Source organism: Pholcus phalangioides, unplaced genomic scaffold (assembly GCF_987345545.1).
Source record: "Pholcus phalangioides strain wild (caught in Gottingen) unplaced genomic scaffold, Ppha-v1.0 ptg000022l_1, whole genome shotgun sequence".
NCBI lineage: Eukaryota > Metazoa > Arthropoda > Arachnida > Araneae > Pholcidae > Pholcus > Pholcus phalangioides.
In genome coordinates, this window is record NW_028301615.1 from 27,254,800 (window position 1) to 27,268,645 (window position 13,846).

A 13,846-nucleotide genomic window follows, 5' to 3' on the forward strand; every position below is an offset into this window, starting at 1 on the left:
GTTGTTTCCTGATGCGGTCCTATATTGGGCCCACCTCGGCACAGACCGCAAAAAAAAAAAATTAATAACTTCGCTGAGAAGATATAAAACATAACACTTCCTTTCAGAATATTCTTACGACGACCATATTTTATTAAGAAGTAACGGGACATTGACACAGCTATCATTATCAAGCGGCAATGGATTAAGTTGTTTATCGTTATCACAATATCGACCATAATTGCACTGACCATAGTTTACCAAGAGAAGACGGGCAATTGAGTCAACTATCAACAATTATCACGCTGCTTAGGTTAGATTATACATTATTCCAATCAAACCAAAATCACCCCAAAAAAATCTGTCTGGATATAGATTCTTTTGATGGAATCATTTATGAGTGAATGATGATTTCTTTTAGTTTTTTTTTATGACATTTTCAATGATGTGGAAAAAATGAGGGGAATCGAGAGAAATTGTAATATTTAGAATTTATTTTATTTTGCACCACAATTAGGAATCTGTCTGTAGAATTTTTATTGTGGATTGTCATTGATTGTGCTGAACAGAAAGGAAATATTTCTAGTCAAACTAACTGAAATCGAATGTAATTGTGCAAAGGAAATTAAAGGTTTAAAATATGACCATATTTTTCATTAACTGTAGACACTGTATTTTATGACTCTGATTTGCATATTTCCGGTAATTTGCTTTCGTTTAGTGCTATCCATCGACAAAAATGTGAAATTTTATCTGTGTCAAGAAATCCCCCTTCGTGAGAATAACTTTTTTTCCCAAGCCGCATTCAAATTACAAATTCCTTCAATTTTTAAGAATTTTCAAGATATTTACGAATTTATAAGTACACCCTGTGAAAATCCAGATTTCACATTACACTTAACCCTTTAACCTCTTTGCGGAAATCACTAACACCCCATGCAAAATGCCATATCTTTTCTAGGCCTTCTTCAGATTTTCAGTTTCATCGTAAGATAAATAGAAAAATATGTCCTATTAAGAAAAAAAAATCGACGCTACTAAATTTCTGGTCTTTCCATTGTACATATAACGAGCATTACACAGAAAACGAACTTCACGGCGGTTTCACTACACGCACGCGCACATTCCAACATGTACCAATTCGTTAGAGGTTCCGGAGAAGGAATAAGGACGAGACACATGTATGGTTTAGTAGCAGTAGTGATGTTTCCACTGCTAAAATAAAGAGCTTTTAAGAATGCGAGATATCTCGTCAATGCCGGCGAGAGGGTTAATAATTGGAATAAGTAAGGATAAGTCTCAATATATTTAATAATAAGTAAAGTAATAAGTCTTCCCGGCTATTTTTGTTTTATATGATCATCAAACAAATATGGTAAATATTAAAAAAATTCAAAATAGTCCTAAACATTCAAAAAACTGTGTTTCTAGACGTTTTGGAAAAAAAAAATACATGCTAATAGAAGTTATCAAAGATATTACACAGAAAAACGGGAAGAAAAAAAACTAAATATGACTAAAATAAAATAAAATAAAAGGGGAAAAAAACGTTGAAATTCATTTGGAAAATTCTTTTGATGTCTATCTAATGACACTAAAGCGAAATTAATGAAAACGGCGAGAAAATGGCTGCCATCGTAAAGTTTATTGCTTCCCATTTCCTTTCTTTTACGCATTTTCTTTTTTTTTTCCATTTCTTACTCATAAGGACTTCAATTTTGTATATATGTTAGGATATTCAATGGATTCCAGAGAGAAAGAGAGGGATATATCCCCGATATTTCTGAGATGGTAATCCATAACTACTTCCAATTATGAAAGGCATTTCCTTCATTACGTCTCGACGCAAAGCGTACGCAATTACGAGGGAAAAAAGCATTCCTTTTTCCCCTTTTTTTTAATTATTACTACTATTAATTATTTTCTTCTCTTCACGTATAAATTAATCTCGGAACTTATGATTTATAATTAAAAATTCTTTTAAATTGAAGTACCTGAGTTTTTTCGTGGGATAGAGATTATAATACTAAGGTTTTTCTTTTAGTTATAATTTTTAAATTTAACGTTGAATCGTTTGATTGAATTTAGTACTTCTAGTAAGGAGAAATGATAATTATGGATGATTTTTATTAGTACTAATAATTATGAGTTGTTTGTTTTCCTGGTAATAACTTGGAATGTACTTGAAATCTTATCAACAAGAATACTACTGAGAGGTAAAAATGGCCAAAAAATGTCTTACAGAGATGAGAAATGCATGTACAATGATTTTTATTTCTTTGATGAATTATCAGGGTCCGTGATCTGAAGGTTATTTGAAACTGTTGAGCCATTAGAGAATTAGCAAAAAGAGATTTTACAAGAGAATTGTTTAGTTTATCATGTACGCGTGTTGATTGGTATAACGTAGTTTCCCAAAGTGGGCAATATTATCGGCCCCCCTGGTGGGCGATGGAATGATCCGGGGGGGGGGATAGAAGCTACGGACATCACACAGGATCCTGTGGATTCACTTGAGTTGGGGGGCGATGAGCGGGAAAAATTGCGGATGAAAGGGGGCGGTGGAATAAGAAGTTTGGGAAACTATGGTATAGCGTATTAAGATGCTCCGTAGGGGAAATGATTGTCTAGGGATCCTAGCTTCATTGGTTTGAAAACTGGTCGCGGGCCGCTCACAAGTGGTCTGTAAATATGTAAGGGGTAGCTCGAGTGATCTATAAATGTGCCGCGGGATACTTAAATGTTCTGGAAATGTGCCGCGGGCTACTTAAATGTTCTGGAAATGTGCCGCGGGCTACTTAAATGTTCTGGAAATGTACCGCGGACTACTTAAATGTTCTGGAAATGTACCACGAGCCGCTTGAATGAGGCGGAACTGTCCCATGGGTCACTTAAGCGCTCTGGAACTGTATCGTGGGCCACTGAATGATTTGTAAATGTGCCGTGGGCCATTTGGAAGTTCTGTAACCGTGCCAAAAATCACTTAATTGATCTAGAAATATGCCGTGGGCCATTTGGAAGTTCTGTAACCGTGCCAAAAATCACTTAATTGATCTAGAAATATACCGTGGGCCATTTGGAAGTTCTGTAACCGTGCCAAAAATCACTTAATTGATCTAGAAATATGCCGTGGGCCATTCAGTGAAGTATAATTATACCACAGGCTTTTAAGTGCTCGGGCACTGTATCGTGGATCACTTAATTGATGAGGAACTGCACCGAGGGTCACGTAATTGATGTAGAACTGCAACGTGGGTTACGTAACTGATGTGGAACTGCACCGTGGGTTACGTAACTGATGTGGAACTGCACACGCAGGTCACTTAAGTGATCTGTCAATGTGCTGGTGGTACCTAAAGTAATCTGTAAATGTGCTGGTGGTACCTAAAGTAATCTGTAAATGTGCTGGTGGTACCTAAAGTAATCTGTAAATGCTTGCCGTTTAAGTGCTATTGCCGCTAAATTCATTTTTACAAATTATTAAGGTCAGATTTCGCTGGACACATTTGATCCTCGGGTTATGGGTTGATTATATGTGCTGTACGCGAAGGGGTTAAAAACCCGCCTACCCAATCTAGTGATGAGATTTTTTTCCCATAGAACCATTCCAGCCAAGTCGGGAACCACATAAAATCAAATTCAGCCGATCACTATTGCTATTAACCTTGTGTTCCCCCACCCCAATTCCGACCTTACGTACGTCCCTGCAAGAACCACACCCGAATCTCGTTCTCATCACAAATTTTTGCCAAGTTCTTACTGAGCCACAAGTCGATTCAAATCTTGATCCCGTACACACAAAATGATTTCAAATCATAAATCCTCACAAGACGGCTTCTCTCCTTCGTTGTTAGACAAATAATTTCATTCAAGAAGGAAGGGCTTTATCTAATGACGTCCAGGAAAAACAAAGAATCCCAACATGGGGGAAACGGGACATAATAAATATCGAAATCCAATTAAAACGGAACAACCGAGTGCATCAGGGGGGAACCGAAATTGGAAGAGATTCCGACAAAATGTAACGGTGGTAAAAGCCACCAATGCCATACATAAAAGACCAATTTCTTTCTTTTTCCCTTTGACGTTACCTGTGCCCGACTTTTCTCGGAGAAGTGCCTTATTATAATAGTTCTTTAAAGGGTAGGAGAAGATTCTCATTATTGCTAAGTAGATACAATCTTTTTATTTCTGTCCCCGAAGACGTTGTTTCTACCTCATTATTATTATTATCATCCGCGCATAACAAGATAGAGGCAAATCAAATAAATGCATGAGACATTCATCGGTACATTCGGTATAAGATCATCCAGAAGGGAATAATCAGAGTGTTATTCCCATTTATCCGAAACCGAAACAAGGACAAAACTCGTGTTTTTATCCACGTTTGACAGCTGATGTTTTATTGCCGTGAGAGGAATCTTTTTTTCCGAGTGAATCGTCAAACAACGGCCGCTAATTACAAGAGAAATGAACGTTTCGGCGATTGGCTTCTATTCATTTTAAGTGCCACCCGTTCAATGGATGTAATCAAGGAATTACGAAGCGACATTTACGAACGTCTATTGAGTAAAGAGACTTTTGATTCGAACCAAAGAAAACAAAAAGAATTGGACAGAGATCTCATTGTCTTAATACTAAACTCCGGCCCATTAGAGACACCGACGTGTCTTCTTATGTTCTTCTTAGAGGGGGAGTGATTTTCTGGCGCAGTAATGTCTTTTGTCTGGCGATGAGACACATTTTTATGGACTCTGTTTTTAAAGAAATTTTACTGGCGAAACTCTTTATATATATATAATTGAAGACTTATGTAAAACACAATAAGCAATCATTTGAAAAGGCATCTTATTAATAAAATCGAGTAATTTACTTCGTTTCATACGAATCTCAAATTAACGATACCGTATTCAGAATCAATTACATAGACAGCTGCTGCTGATCGCATTAAATGATAATGAAAACGATTGTTTTTTGAGTAGTCATGACGGAGAAGTTAACACACGCACACACAATAATAACGTATTTAATTAAATTAGTTTTATGTTGATGTCTTCTAAAGTAACACTTTCAGGATGAAGTATATATCTGCATAGAAATGGACATTTTTTCGTGTCGACTAATTTTGATTACTCAGGTGACATGTTTTTTTATTCAGTCACATCTCCGTTGAAAGGATACTCCGTACAAAGGACACCTATATTCAAGGGACAGATATCCTGATCCGTGTCCTATTGAATAAGATCTAATTTGTCTCGGATTAAAAAACACCTCTATTTAAAGGATAAAATGTTCGGTCTCTCATAGGTGTTTCTTATTGAGAGGTTCTAATGTATTTCAATGTACGGATACAAATCTTTTGTGCCTTCAAGCCGAGGACAACGTATTGAAGGCAGAATCCGACTGAGCACCGTGTGGTCGAATAAAACTGGTTAGCTGACCTGGCGGTGAAACTTACTCTCTGATATAGAATATATGGGTGTGAGGTACTAATAATAAATGAGATTGCTCATAGTGGCATTTACGACCGTCTATTAAGTGAAGACACTTTCGATTCGAATCAAAGAAAACAAGAGAAAAAAAAAGACACAGAAATCTCATTGTCCTTCCTGATACTAAAACTCCAGCTGTTATAGACACCGACGTGTCTTTTCGTGTTCTTTTCTGACCGAGTGATTGTCTGGCGCAGTAATGCCTTTTGTCTGGAGATGAAACAGATTTTTATGTACTTCCTTTTGAAAAAAATTCCTATCGAGGCTTTATACATAATTGAAGACTTACGCAAAACACACTAAACAATCATTTGAAAAAACCCCCTTATATTAATGAAGTCGAGTAATTTACTTCATCCATACGAATGTAAATTAATGATACTGCATTGAATCAATTAGAAAGACAGCTGCTGATGGCATTAAACAATCGTTTAATGATTGTTTTGAGGAGTGATGACACTCAAACTAACACTAACATCATATTTAGTTGAATTAGTTTTACGTTAATGGCTTCTACAATAACGGCTTCGGGAGGAAGTAATTGATTCATCCATTTAGAAAAATTGTCATTTTTGCATCAATTACATTTGATTACTCGGGTAACATGTTTTCATGCAGTGAAACTTCTGTTTAAAAAAGGACACATATACGTAAGGGACTGATGTCCTGATCCGTATCCGATCGAATAAAAATTAATTTACCTCTGGATAAAGGATACCTCTATTTAAGAGGACAAGGGACATTCCAACTAATTATATATGTCCAATGTTTTCAGCTGATATGTTTTAAATATCCCGAACACACACAATAAATAAATTTTAGTGTATATCTAACGAAATTATTTGAAACAAAAAATGGCTGACAATGGTTATTGAAAAATAATCTCAAAACTGTAATGAGCTGTATTTGCCGCCTGTGTTTCCTATTTTGATGAAATCCATTCATATTTTTTTATTTTGCTTTCGAAAGAAAGACATTATTATTTATAAACATGTATGTTAAAATGTGTCCAATGGGATGGCCAAATGGTGCTAAACTACGATTTTTTGGCTTTTTTTAGCGATTGAGTAATTTTCTTTATGAAGAAAATATTTGCGAATTCATAGATGGATGCTCAGTTTTTTCTCTCAAATATGTTATAAGAAATAAATGTGCAAAATTTGTATTGAATTGAATGAAACTTCATTCACAAAAGGGCATTTTGAATTTGTGGCGAAAAACAAACTCGGACTAGCTCTTATGTCGCCGTCTGGGGGCTAACGTCGTAAGAGCTATTAGCTGAGCTAGGAGGGTCCATGCGCAGTCCCGTTCAGCATTCATACATATGCTCTAAGGAATAAAAATGTTTGTCCTCTGTAGTTTAATGGTCAGAACACTCGCACGGGACAGTGAGAGATTGGTGGTTCGATTCCCCACAGAGGAATGTGAATTTTCTTTCCGAACTACATCTCGATCTCCGCTTGGTTATCCAGGCTTTCGTACTTCGTATGAACAGCGGAGAGTGATATCGTTTCTCTCTATATGGCTTTTGTACCTTGGAGCAGGACACCTTGGCTGTAAAGCCAGACATGACATAGGCTACTTTATCGCCCACCAACTCTTATCATATATCGCCATACGGCGATTTCCAACAAGTGGAGTTGGGTGGGAAATGAAGATTCCATCCATCGGTGGTCGTCCTAGGATCGGTAGGTAAAGAAAGAACGTGATTCTGACGTTCTATGCCCAGATTCGAATCTATGGACCTTGTTGGCAACCTTCATAGTGGAAGACGAGCATCTTACCATATCGGGCGAGGAACCCTAGGCTGGAATCTTTGTCGGGCCCCAGACCAAACTTTTCACTGGTCTTTCTAGAGCGAATACATAGCATGAAGAACAAAAAATAATGGCAATTTTCCCATCCCCAATGCTAGAGCCCGGTTAGCCCAAACTTGTGGGGATCCATTTCACAGATAAAAATATTTTGCGTCTTCACGGTGATGATAATATTTCAATGTCCGAATCCGACTGAGGACCGATCAGCGCATAAACCAAATCCGACTAGTTATATGATCAAATCAGATATAAAAATTGAATGAATCTGATATGAATTTTTTGGACTGTAGAGCACTAATAATAATTAGTAAGTTGTCCATACATACGTTATGTAATGATTTTAGATAAATAGTACGCAAAACGATTAGACTAGGCTTAAAAGTAACGTTGAATGAACGCTGTTATCCACCAGTTACTCAAAAGCCATCGATCTTCATTATACACCCATTAAAAAGTTTGACTGAGAAGACACGCGCACTTAGTATAGATTTCCGATTAAGTGCTACATTTTCTCTCAATATTTTAATTCGAATTCAGAGAATAAGGAAGAATTAAAGACACACTAACGATCAAGAGTAACGTGGATCTCTAGCGGCGGAACTCACAAAATACTGATTGTTTTCGGCACTTCCATCTTGATAATTATGTAATTAATTTTATGAATAGCTTTCTATCATATGAAACAATGGCCAGAAAATCGACGAAATTTCCTCATCATGCAATGAAAAGATCTGAAAATATGTTGGAAATGGAAGAAGAAAAGAAATGCACTTGAGATACCGAAAATTCTGATTCACTGGTTCGGATGAATCTAATTAATTAAATTAAAATTACAAACATTCAATTTTTATTTCATAGAAATAGAAGGAAACTGATTAATCTATTATTAATTCACCTTTTTCTTAAATAATGCTCGATCTTACAATGCATGAGTAATCAAAATTGGAAATACGCCATCGTTGTCGAAATAACTTCTCAAATATGGATAATATAGAGCCTCTCTAGAGCAGGGCTGGACAAATCCCAGGCGCCTGGTCACCATGACGACTAAAAAATTGGTATTGGTGAAAATAAAAATTTTCGTTGGGAACTTACTAAATTGCAGGCTTAGAGCAGCACAAAATGTTTGAAATTTATAATAGCGTGTCTGCCAACATGAAAAAGGCTCACTATGCTCTGAAAAAAGTCAAAAGAAGCGTTATTTTGGACCCTTTCCTTCGGGTAAAAAATTTTTTGGTGCCTAAAATTTTTTTCTGCAGCCCAAAAAAAATTTTTTTGTGATTTTTCTATCCCTGCTCTGGAGCTGATGGTAATTTGAGATAGGGGTGGGCTGAAGAAGTTTTTTAGCATAATAAATGCTTAAAATAAACATAAAAGTCACTCATAAAAGTAAAAACCCTTGAAATTTGATTATTGCTTAATTTTGAGCTTATCATTGTTGAAATAAACTCTCAAATATGGATCATGGAGTCTCGCTGAAGTTAATATTACATTGTGCTTAACCCTTTCCTCGGCATTGTAAAAATCACCAAAAAACCTATAAAATGCTATATAGGCCTATTTTTTTTTTTAATGTAGCAGGTTTTCATCAAATTTTTAGCAGGTGCATAATAAGTGGCTTCATTGAGAAATCATTCTTGCAAAATAACCGTACTGAATACCAAATACTGTGTTTCAATACTGAAATGAAGGGCTTTTAAAGAAGTGAGATATGTCGTCAATGCCACTTAGATGGTAGAAATATCGAAAAGTCTCATACAGATTGTAATTCATCCACAAACGCGTACTCAATATTATGTTACTGTATTCAAAAGTTTTATAAAAGAATTATACACCGAGAATAATTAATACTTATAAATAACACGAAAGTCAAAACAATCAATCATTCACAAAATTTGAATTCTTTCGGTTGCGTGAATTATGGAATATTTCAAAATTCGGAGGACAAGTAACCTTGTGCAAAATTACAATAAAATTAGAGTATAGAAATTTGATAATTTTTATGTTTAAACTATCCGTAAAAATCTAAAAAAACTGAATAATAGTTTAAAATATATTTAACGCCTATGGTTCTATATCTACGAATAAAGCACACCTATATTAAGGGACAGGATGTCTGATCTCATAGGTGTCCCTTATTGAGAGGTTTTACTGTATGCGAATGTACAGATACAAAGCTTTTGTGTCTTCTCGTAGAGGATTATATTTTGAAGTCAGAATCTCCGTCTGAGCAATGATCACCGCATGCTTGAATCCGACTATCAAATCAGTGAAAAATGAATCTGGTATGGAAGTTCTGAATGTAGAGCACTGTTATAATAAATAAAGCTGCCCATAATTACATTATCCAGTGAAATTAAAGTTCACGGAACCATTATATGCATCTTTAAATGAACGCCATCCACTAGTTACTCAAGCGGTCATCGTACATCCATCGGCAAAGTTTGACTGAGAAGACACACACACACAAACTTGGTATAGATTTCCGATTAAGTGCTAGATCTTCTCACTATTTCCATTCGAATTTAGAGAAATCGGGAGAGTTGAAGACGCACACTAATGAACGAGAATAACGTGGGATCTGGTGAAACTCAGAAAATATATTGAATGAATTCTACTCTGATAATTAATCAAACTAACGTGTTGAATGGCTTCTAATTATGAAATAATTGCCGAAAAAATCGATCATGTCTTCTAATCATACCGGAAGAAATGTTGAAATAGCGTTAAAATAATAACCGAGGGAAAACTTTAATTGATACTTGAATGGACTAGAGAATCATTACAATCGATTTCAATTTAAGGGGTTCTCCCACCTTCTATAACAATAATTTGAAAGATTGCTTACGTAGAAATATTATTTAAAATATTATTTATCCATTGATTTATTTTACATTTTCACCACATATATTTGATTATGCATACTATCCTATGGCAGTAAAAACTTTTACATATCTCTAAAAAGTTTTTTTTTTTTACAAGTTTTCATAAGAAACGCATTAAAAACCTTTTGCGCGTGGTAAAATAGCATGACATCAATGAAATTGAATAAAAATTGGTTCAAAATAAAGGAAACTGGTCAAAAATGACAAAAAAATGTGCCAGATCCATTCATAAATATTAGGGTTATAAATTTAAAAATTAAACTTTATAAAATTTAAAATTCAATTTTAAATTGTGTGGATGAAATCTCAATATTTTTCATCATTTTGCGAACTGAACAGTTTCCTTCATTTCGAATCAATTTTTATTCAATTTCATTGATATCATGTTATTCTATCATCGCAAGCTGTTTTTGTAAACTTGTAAAAAATTAAGTATTAGAAATATGTAAAACTTTGTACTGGCGTTGGATAGCCTGCACGATCAAATGTATTGATAGAACTTTGAAATAAATCAATGGATAAATAACATTTCTACATCATAAGAAATGTTTTTACCATTTAAAAAAGATACCATTTTAGAAATTACCGAAACATAATGATTCATTCATTATTCATATAGCTTTCCAAACAGTGACTTGATCTTACAGCAATTAATGTTGGAAACGCGTCATTATTATTGAAATAATTTTTTAAATATGGATCATAGACCCTCGCTAGAGCTAATAATATATTGAACTCAGACTTCAAATTATAGAGTGTTACATATTTTAATTCTTCACTTGCAGAAAAAACGAGAAGAGAGTGTTAAGATCGTAATAACCGGTTACTATGCGTAACCACCTAACATTTTGGTAAGTTTGATAAATATCTCTAAATTAATCACTTTTACCGGTAGTTATGCATAGCAACCCAAGCGCCATTGGTAAATTGGACAAATTTCCATGAATTAATAATTTTTACTGGCGATTATGCACAATGAAGAAGCGTCGCCTCGTTGGTAAACATGATAAATCGTACTTTATATCGTACTAATTCATACATGTATTGTACCGTTCTATCGGGGTACGGTCGTAAAATTTGTTATCATTATATCGGGTACGGACTATATTCATCACACATACTAGACTCATCTAGAATTTTTTTCATATGTATCAAATTCAACAACAACACTTGGGTGTTACGTATAATCACAGATATATGCGAAAAATTTAAAGTATTTATCAAACTTACCATAGACACTTGGTTATTATGCATAACCACCGGTAAATTCGATCATTTTCCCAGTATTTATCAAATTTACCAACGACGCTTCGGTATTATGCACAACCGTTGGTAAAAGTGACAAATTTATCAAACTCACCCAGACCGATTAATATCGGTTATTATTTATGATAACCAATTTATCACACATATTTATACATATATATTTTGGAGTCATAAATGTATTGAAAAAAAAAAAAAGACTCACCCCTGGCTCTGAGCAATTTTCAACTGCCAAGGCGGTATTCTTCTCGCACCAACGGAATTCAACAGAACCGAATATATTACAAGAATACAAAAAGTTTGGAGAACGTTCCGCGACATTATGATAATAATTATGACAATCGTCAAAACAATCCACCGGATCGTAAAGAAAATCTCTTCCTAATTTTCTATTAGACCTGCATCAGAAGGAACGAAAAAAAAAAATCCCTTTTATTTACTTATTTTTCCCGTTTTCCAGATCGAAACAGAAGTTTTTTGATCAGAACTTTTCCAGGTAACGAGAATGAAGGAACAACAATAACAAAGAGCAACGAACGTTCATCTCCGCATCCTTCGAGTAGCTCAGCGCAAGTGTCACTCTCTCTCTCTCTCTCTCACCGTCGTAGCATCTCGCAACGACTGCGTGGAAATTTGGTGAAAAGCCGCAAGGAGTAGCGTGAAGTCTCTCTCTTTTCACCCCCCACAAACAAAAACCACTACTTCTCCCGTCGGATAACTCAACACACACAACTCTGATCACGGCAGCATGTGTGTGATCTCTCCGTCAGATGGAGGAAGGAAACTATAGAGAAGAAAAATCTCGCCGCGACGTAATCGTGACGTCATTCTCGCGCATGATCAGAACTGATTCTCGGATATTCTTTGGTGAATGATGCCCGCGAAACATCGAAAAACATTTGTTTTTCCCCCACGTTAATCTTATGTGTTACCTTCGAGAATTTATTAAGAATTTATTTTTGACTTTATTAAATATTTAATTTTAAAAGAATCCCGTATTTATTTGAAATTATGAGTCACCCGGGATTTCGCTCGCGATGTTTCGTCCCTGATATTTCGACCGTATGAATGACTGTCTGTGTGAGTGACCAACTGATTAGGTGAGTGGCTATATAAGTGGGTGAGTGACCGTATCAGAAAGTGAACTACTTGGTTGGTGAACTCAACCATATTATTTTTCTCACGTACTCATACGATCACTCATTTGGTCATTAATACGATCACTCATTTGGTCATTCATACGATCATTCATTTGGTCATTCATACGATCACTCATTTGGTCATTCATACGATCACTCATTTGGTCATTCATACGATCACTAATTTGGTCATAAATACAATCACTCACTTAGTTATTTATAGTCACTCCCCTGCTCACTCATACGCACTTGGTCACACAAACGTTCACTCACTTGGTCATTCATACAGAATGATGTGCGCAATTGACTGTATGAGTGGCCAAGTGAATTTGCGATTGACTGTATGAGTGGCCAAGTGAGTTTGCGATTGACTGTATGAGTGGCCAAGTGAGTTTGCGATTGACTGTATGAGTGGCCAAGTGAGTTTGCGATTGACTGTATGAATGACCGAGTGGGTGACAAAGTAAGTGTGCAACTTACTATATGAGTGATTGAGTAACCGTATGAATGAACAAGTAAGTGACTGTTTGCGTGACCAAGTGCATATGAGTGACCAGGTGAGTGACTATGAATAACTAAGTGAGTGATCGTGAGTGATGAATAACCAAATGAGTCATCGTATGAGTGTGTGAGAAATTATATGGCTGAGTGAATGAACTGGCGAGTGACCAAGTGCGTAACCGCAAGAATGACCGTATCAGTATGTGTGATAGCATGGTTGAGTGAATGACCAAGTGAGTGACATGACTGACATAAAATTTATGCTAAGGAAGAGATCGGGTGTGAAATATCCGGGGCTGAATGTCCAGCTCACTTGGTGACTCGCGCAGTCACTCAGTTGGTCACCCATGCAGTCACTAAGTTGGTGTGAATGAGTGTAAATGAATAATAAAGCGGTTTACTTGCATTTAACACACTGTTTTTCTCAACTTTGCTCTTTTTTTTCGAATTCGAATATCTCAGTGAAAATCGCACTTAGAAACGTGGATTTTTTTTTGGCATCAGAAGAGAGACAGGGCAACCACTTTCTAAATGGGTTTTCGGGCACACGGGGACTGTATAAAAAGTGAATTTATTTTTTTACTTTAATGACTAACCTCTTGCAACATGAATGACATCTCTGAGTACAACACGTTATTTTGATACTTTTTCTAATCCGAAGAATGTCTCTAGGATGAACGGTTCAACAGAAAAATACCATGCAAATTTTACATAATACGACTATAAAAATATAGTTGGCCTTTAGTTATTCGGTTGTTTTTGGACCGAGC

General features: G+C 35.7%; 1 protein-coding gene across 1 annotated transcript in view; it reads right to left on the minus strand.

Moving 5' to 3' along the window:
* The window catches only part of LOC149070129 (transforming growth factor-beta-induced protein ig-h3-like), a 172,098-nt gene extending 159,906 nt beyond the window's left edge, over positions 1–12,192 (minus strand). Inside the window, exon 1 of the mRNA XM_089249728.1 lies at positions 11,642–12,192. Within this exon, the coding sequence (XP_089105854.1) occupies positions 11,642–11,757 (116 nt within the window). The 5' untranslated portion in view covers positions 11,758–12,192. The remainder of the gene's footprint in view (positions 1–11,641) is intronic.
* Positions 12,193–13,846: the final 1,654 nt, after the last annotated feature.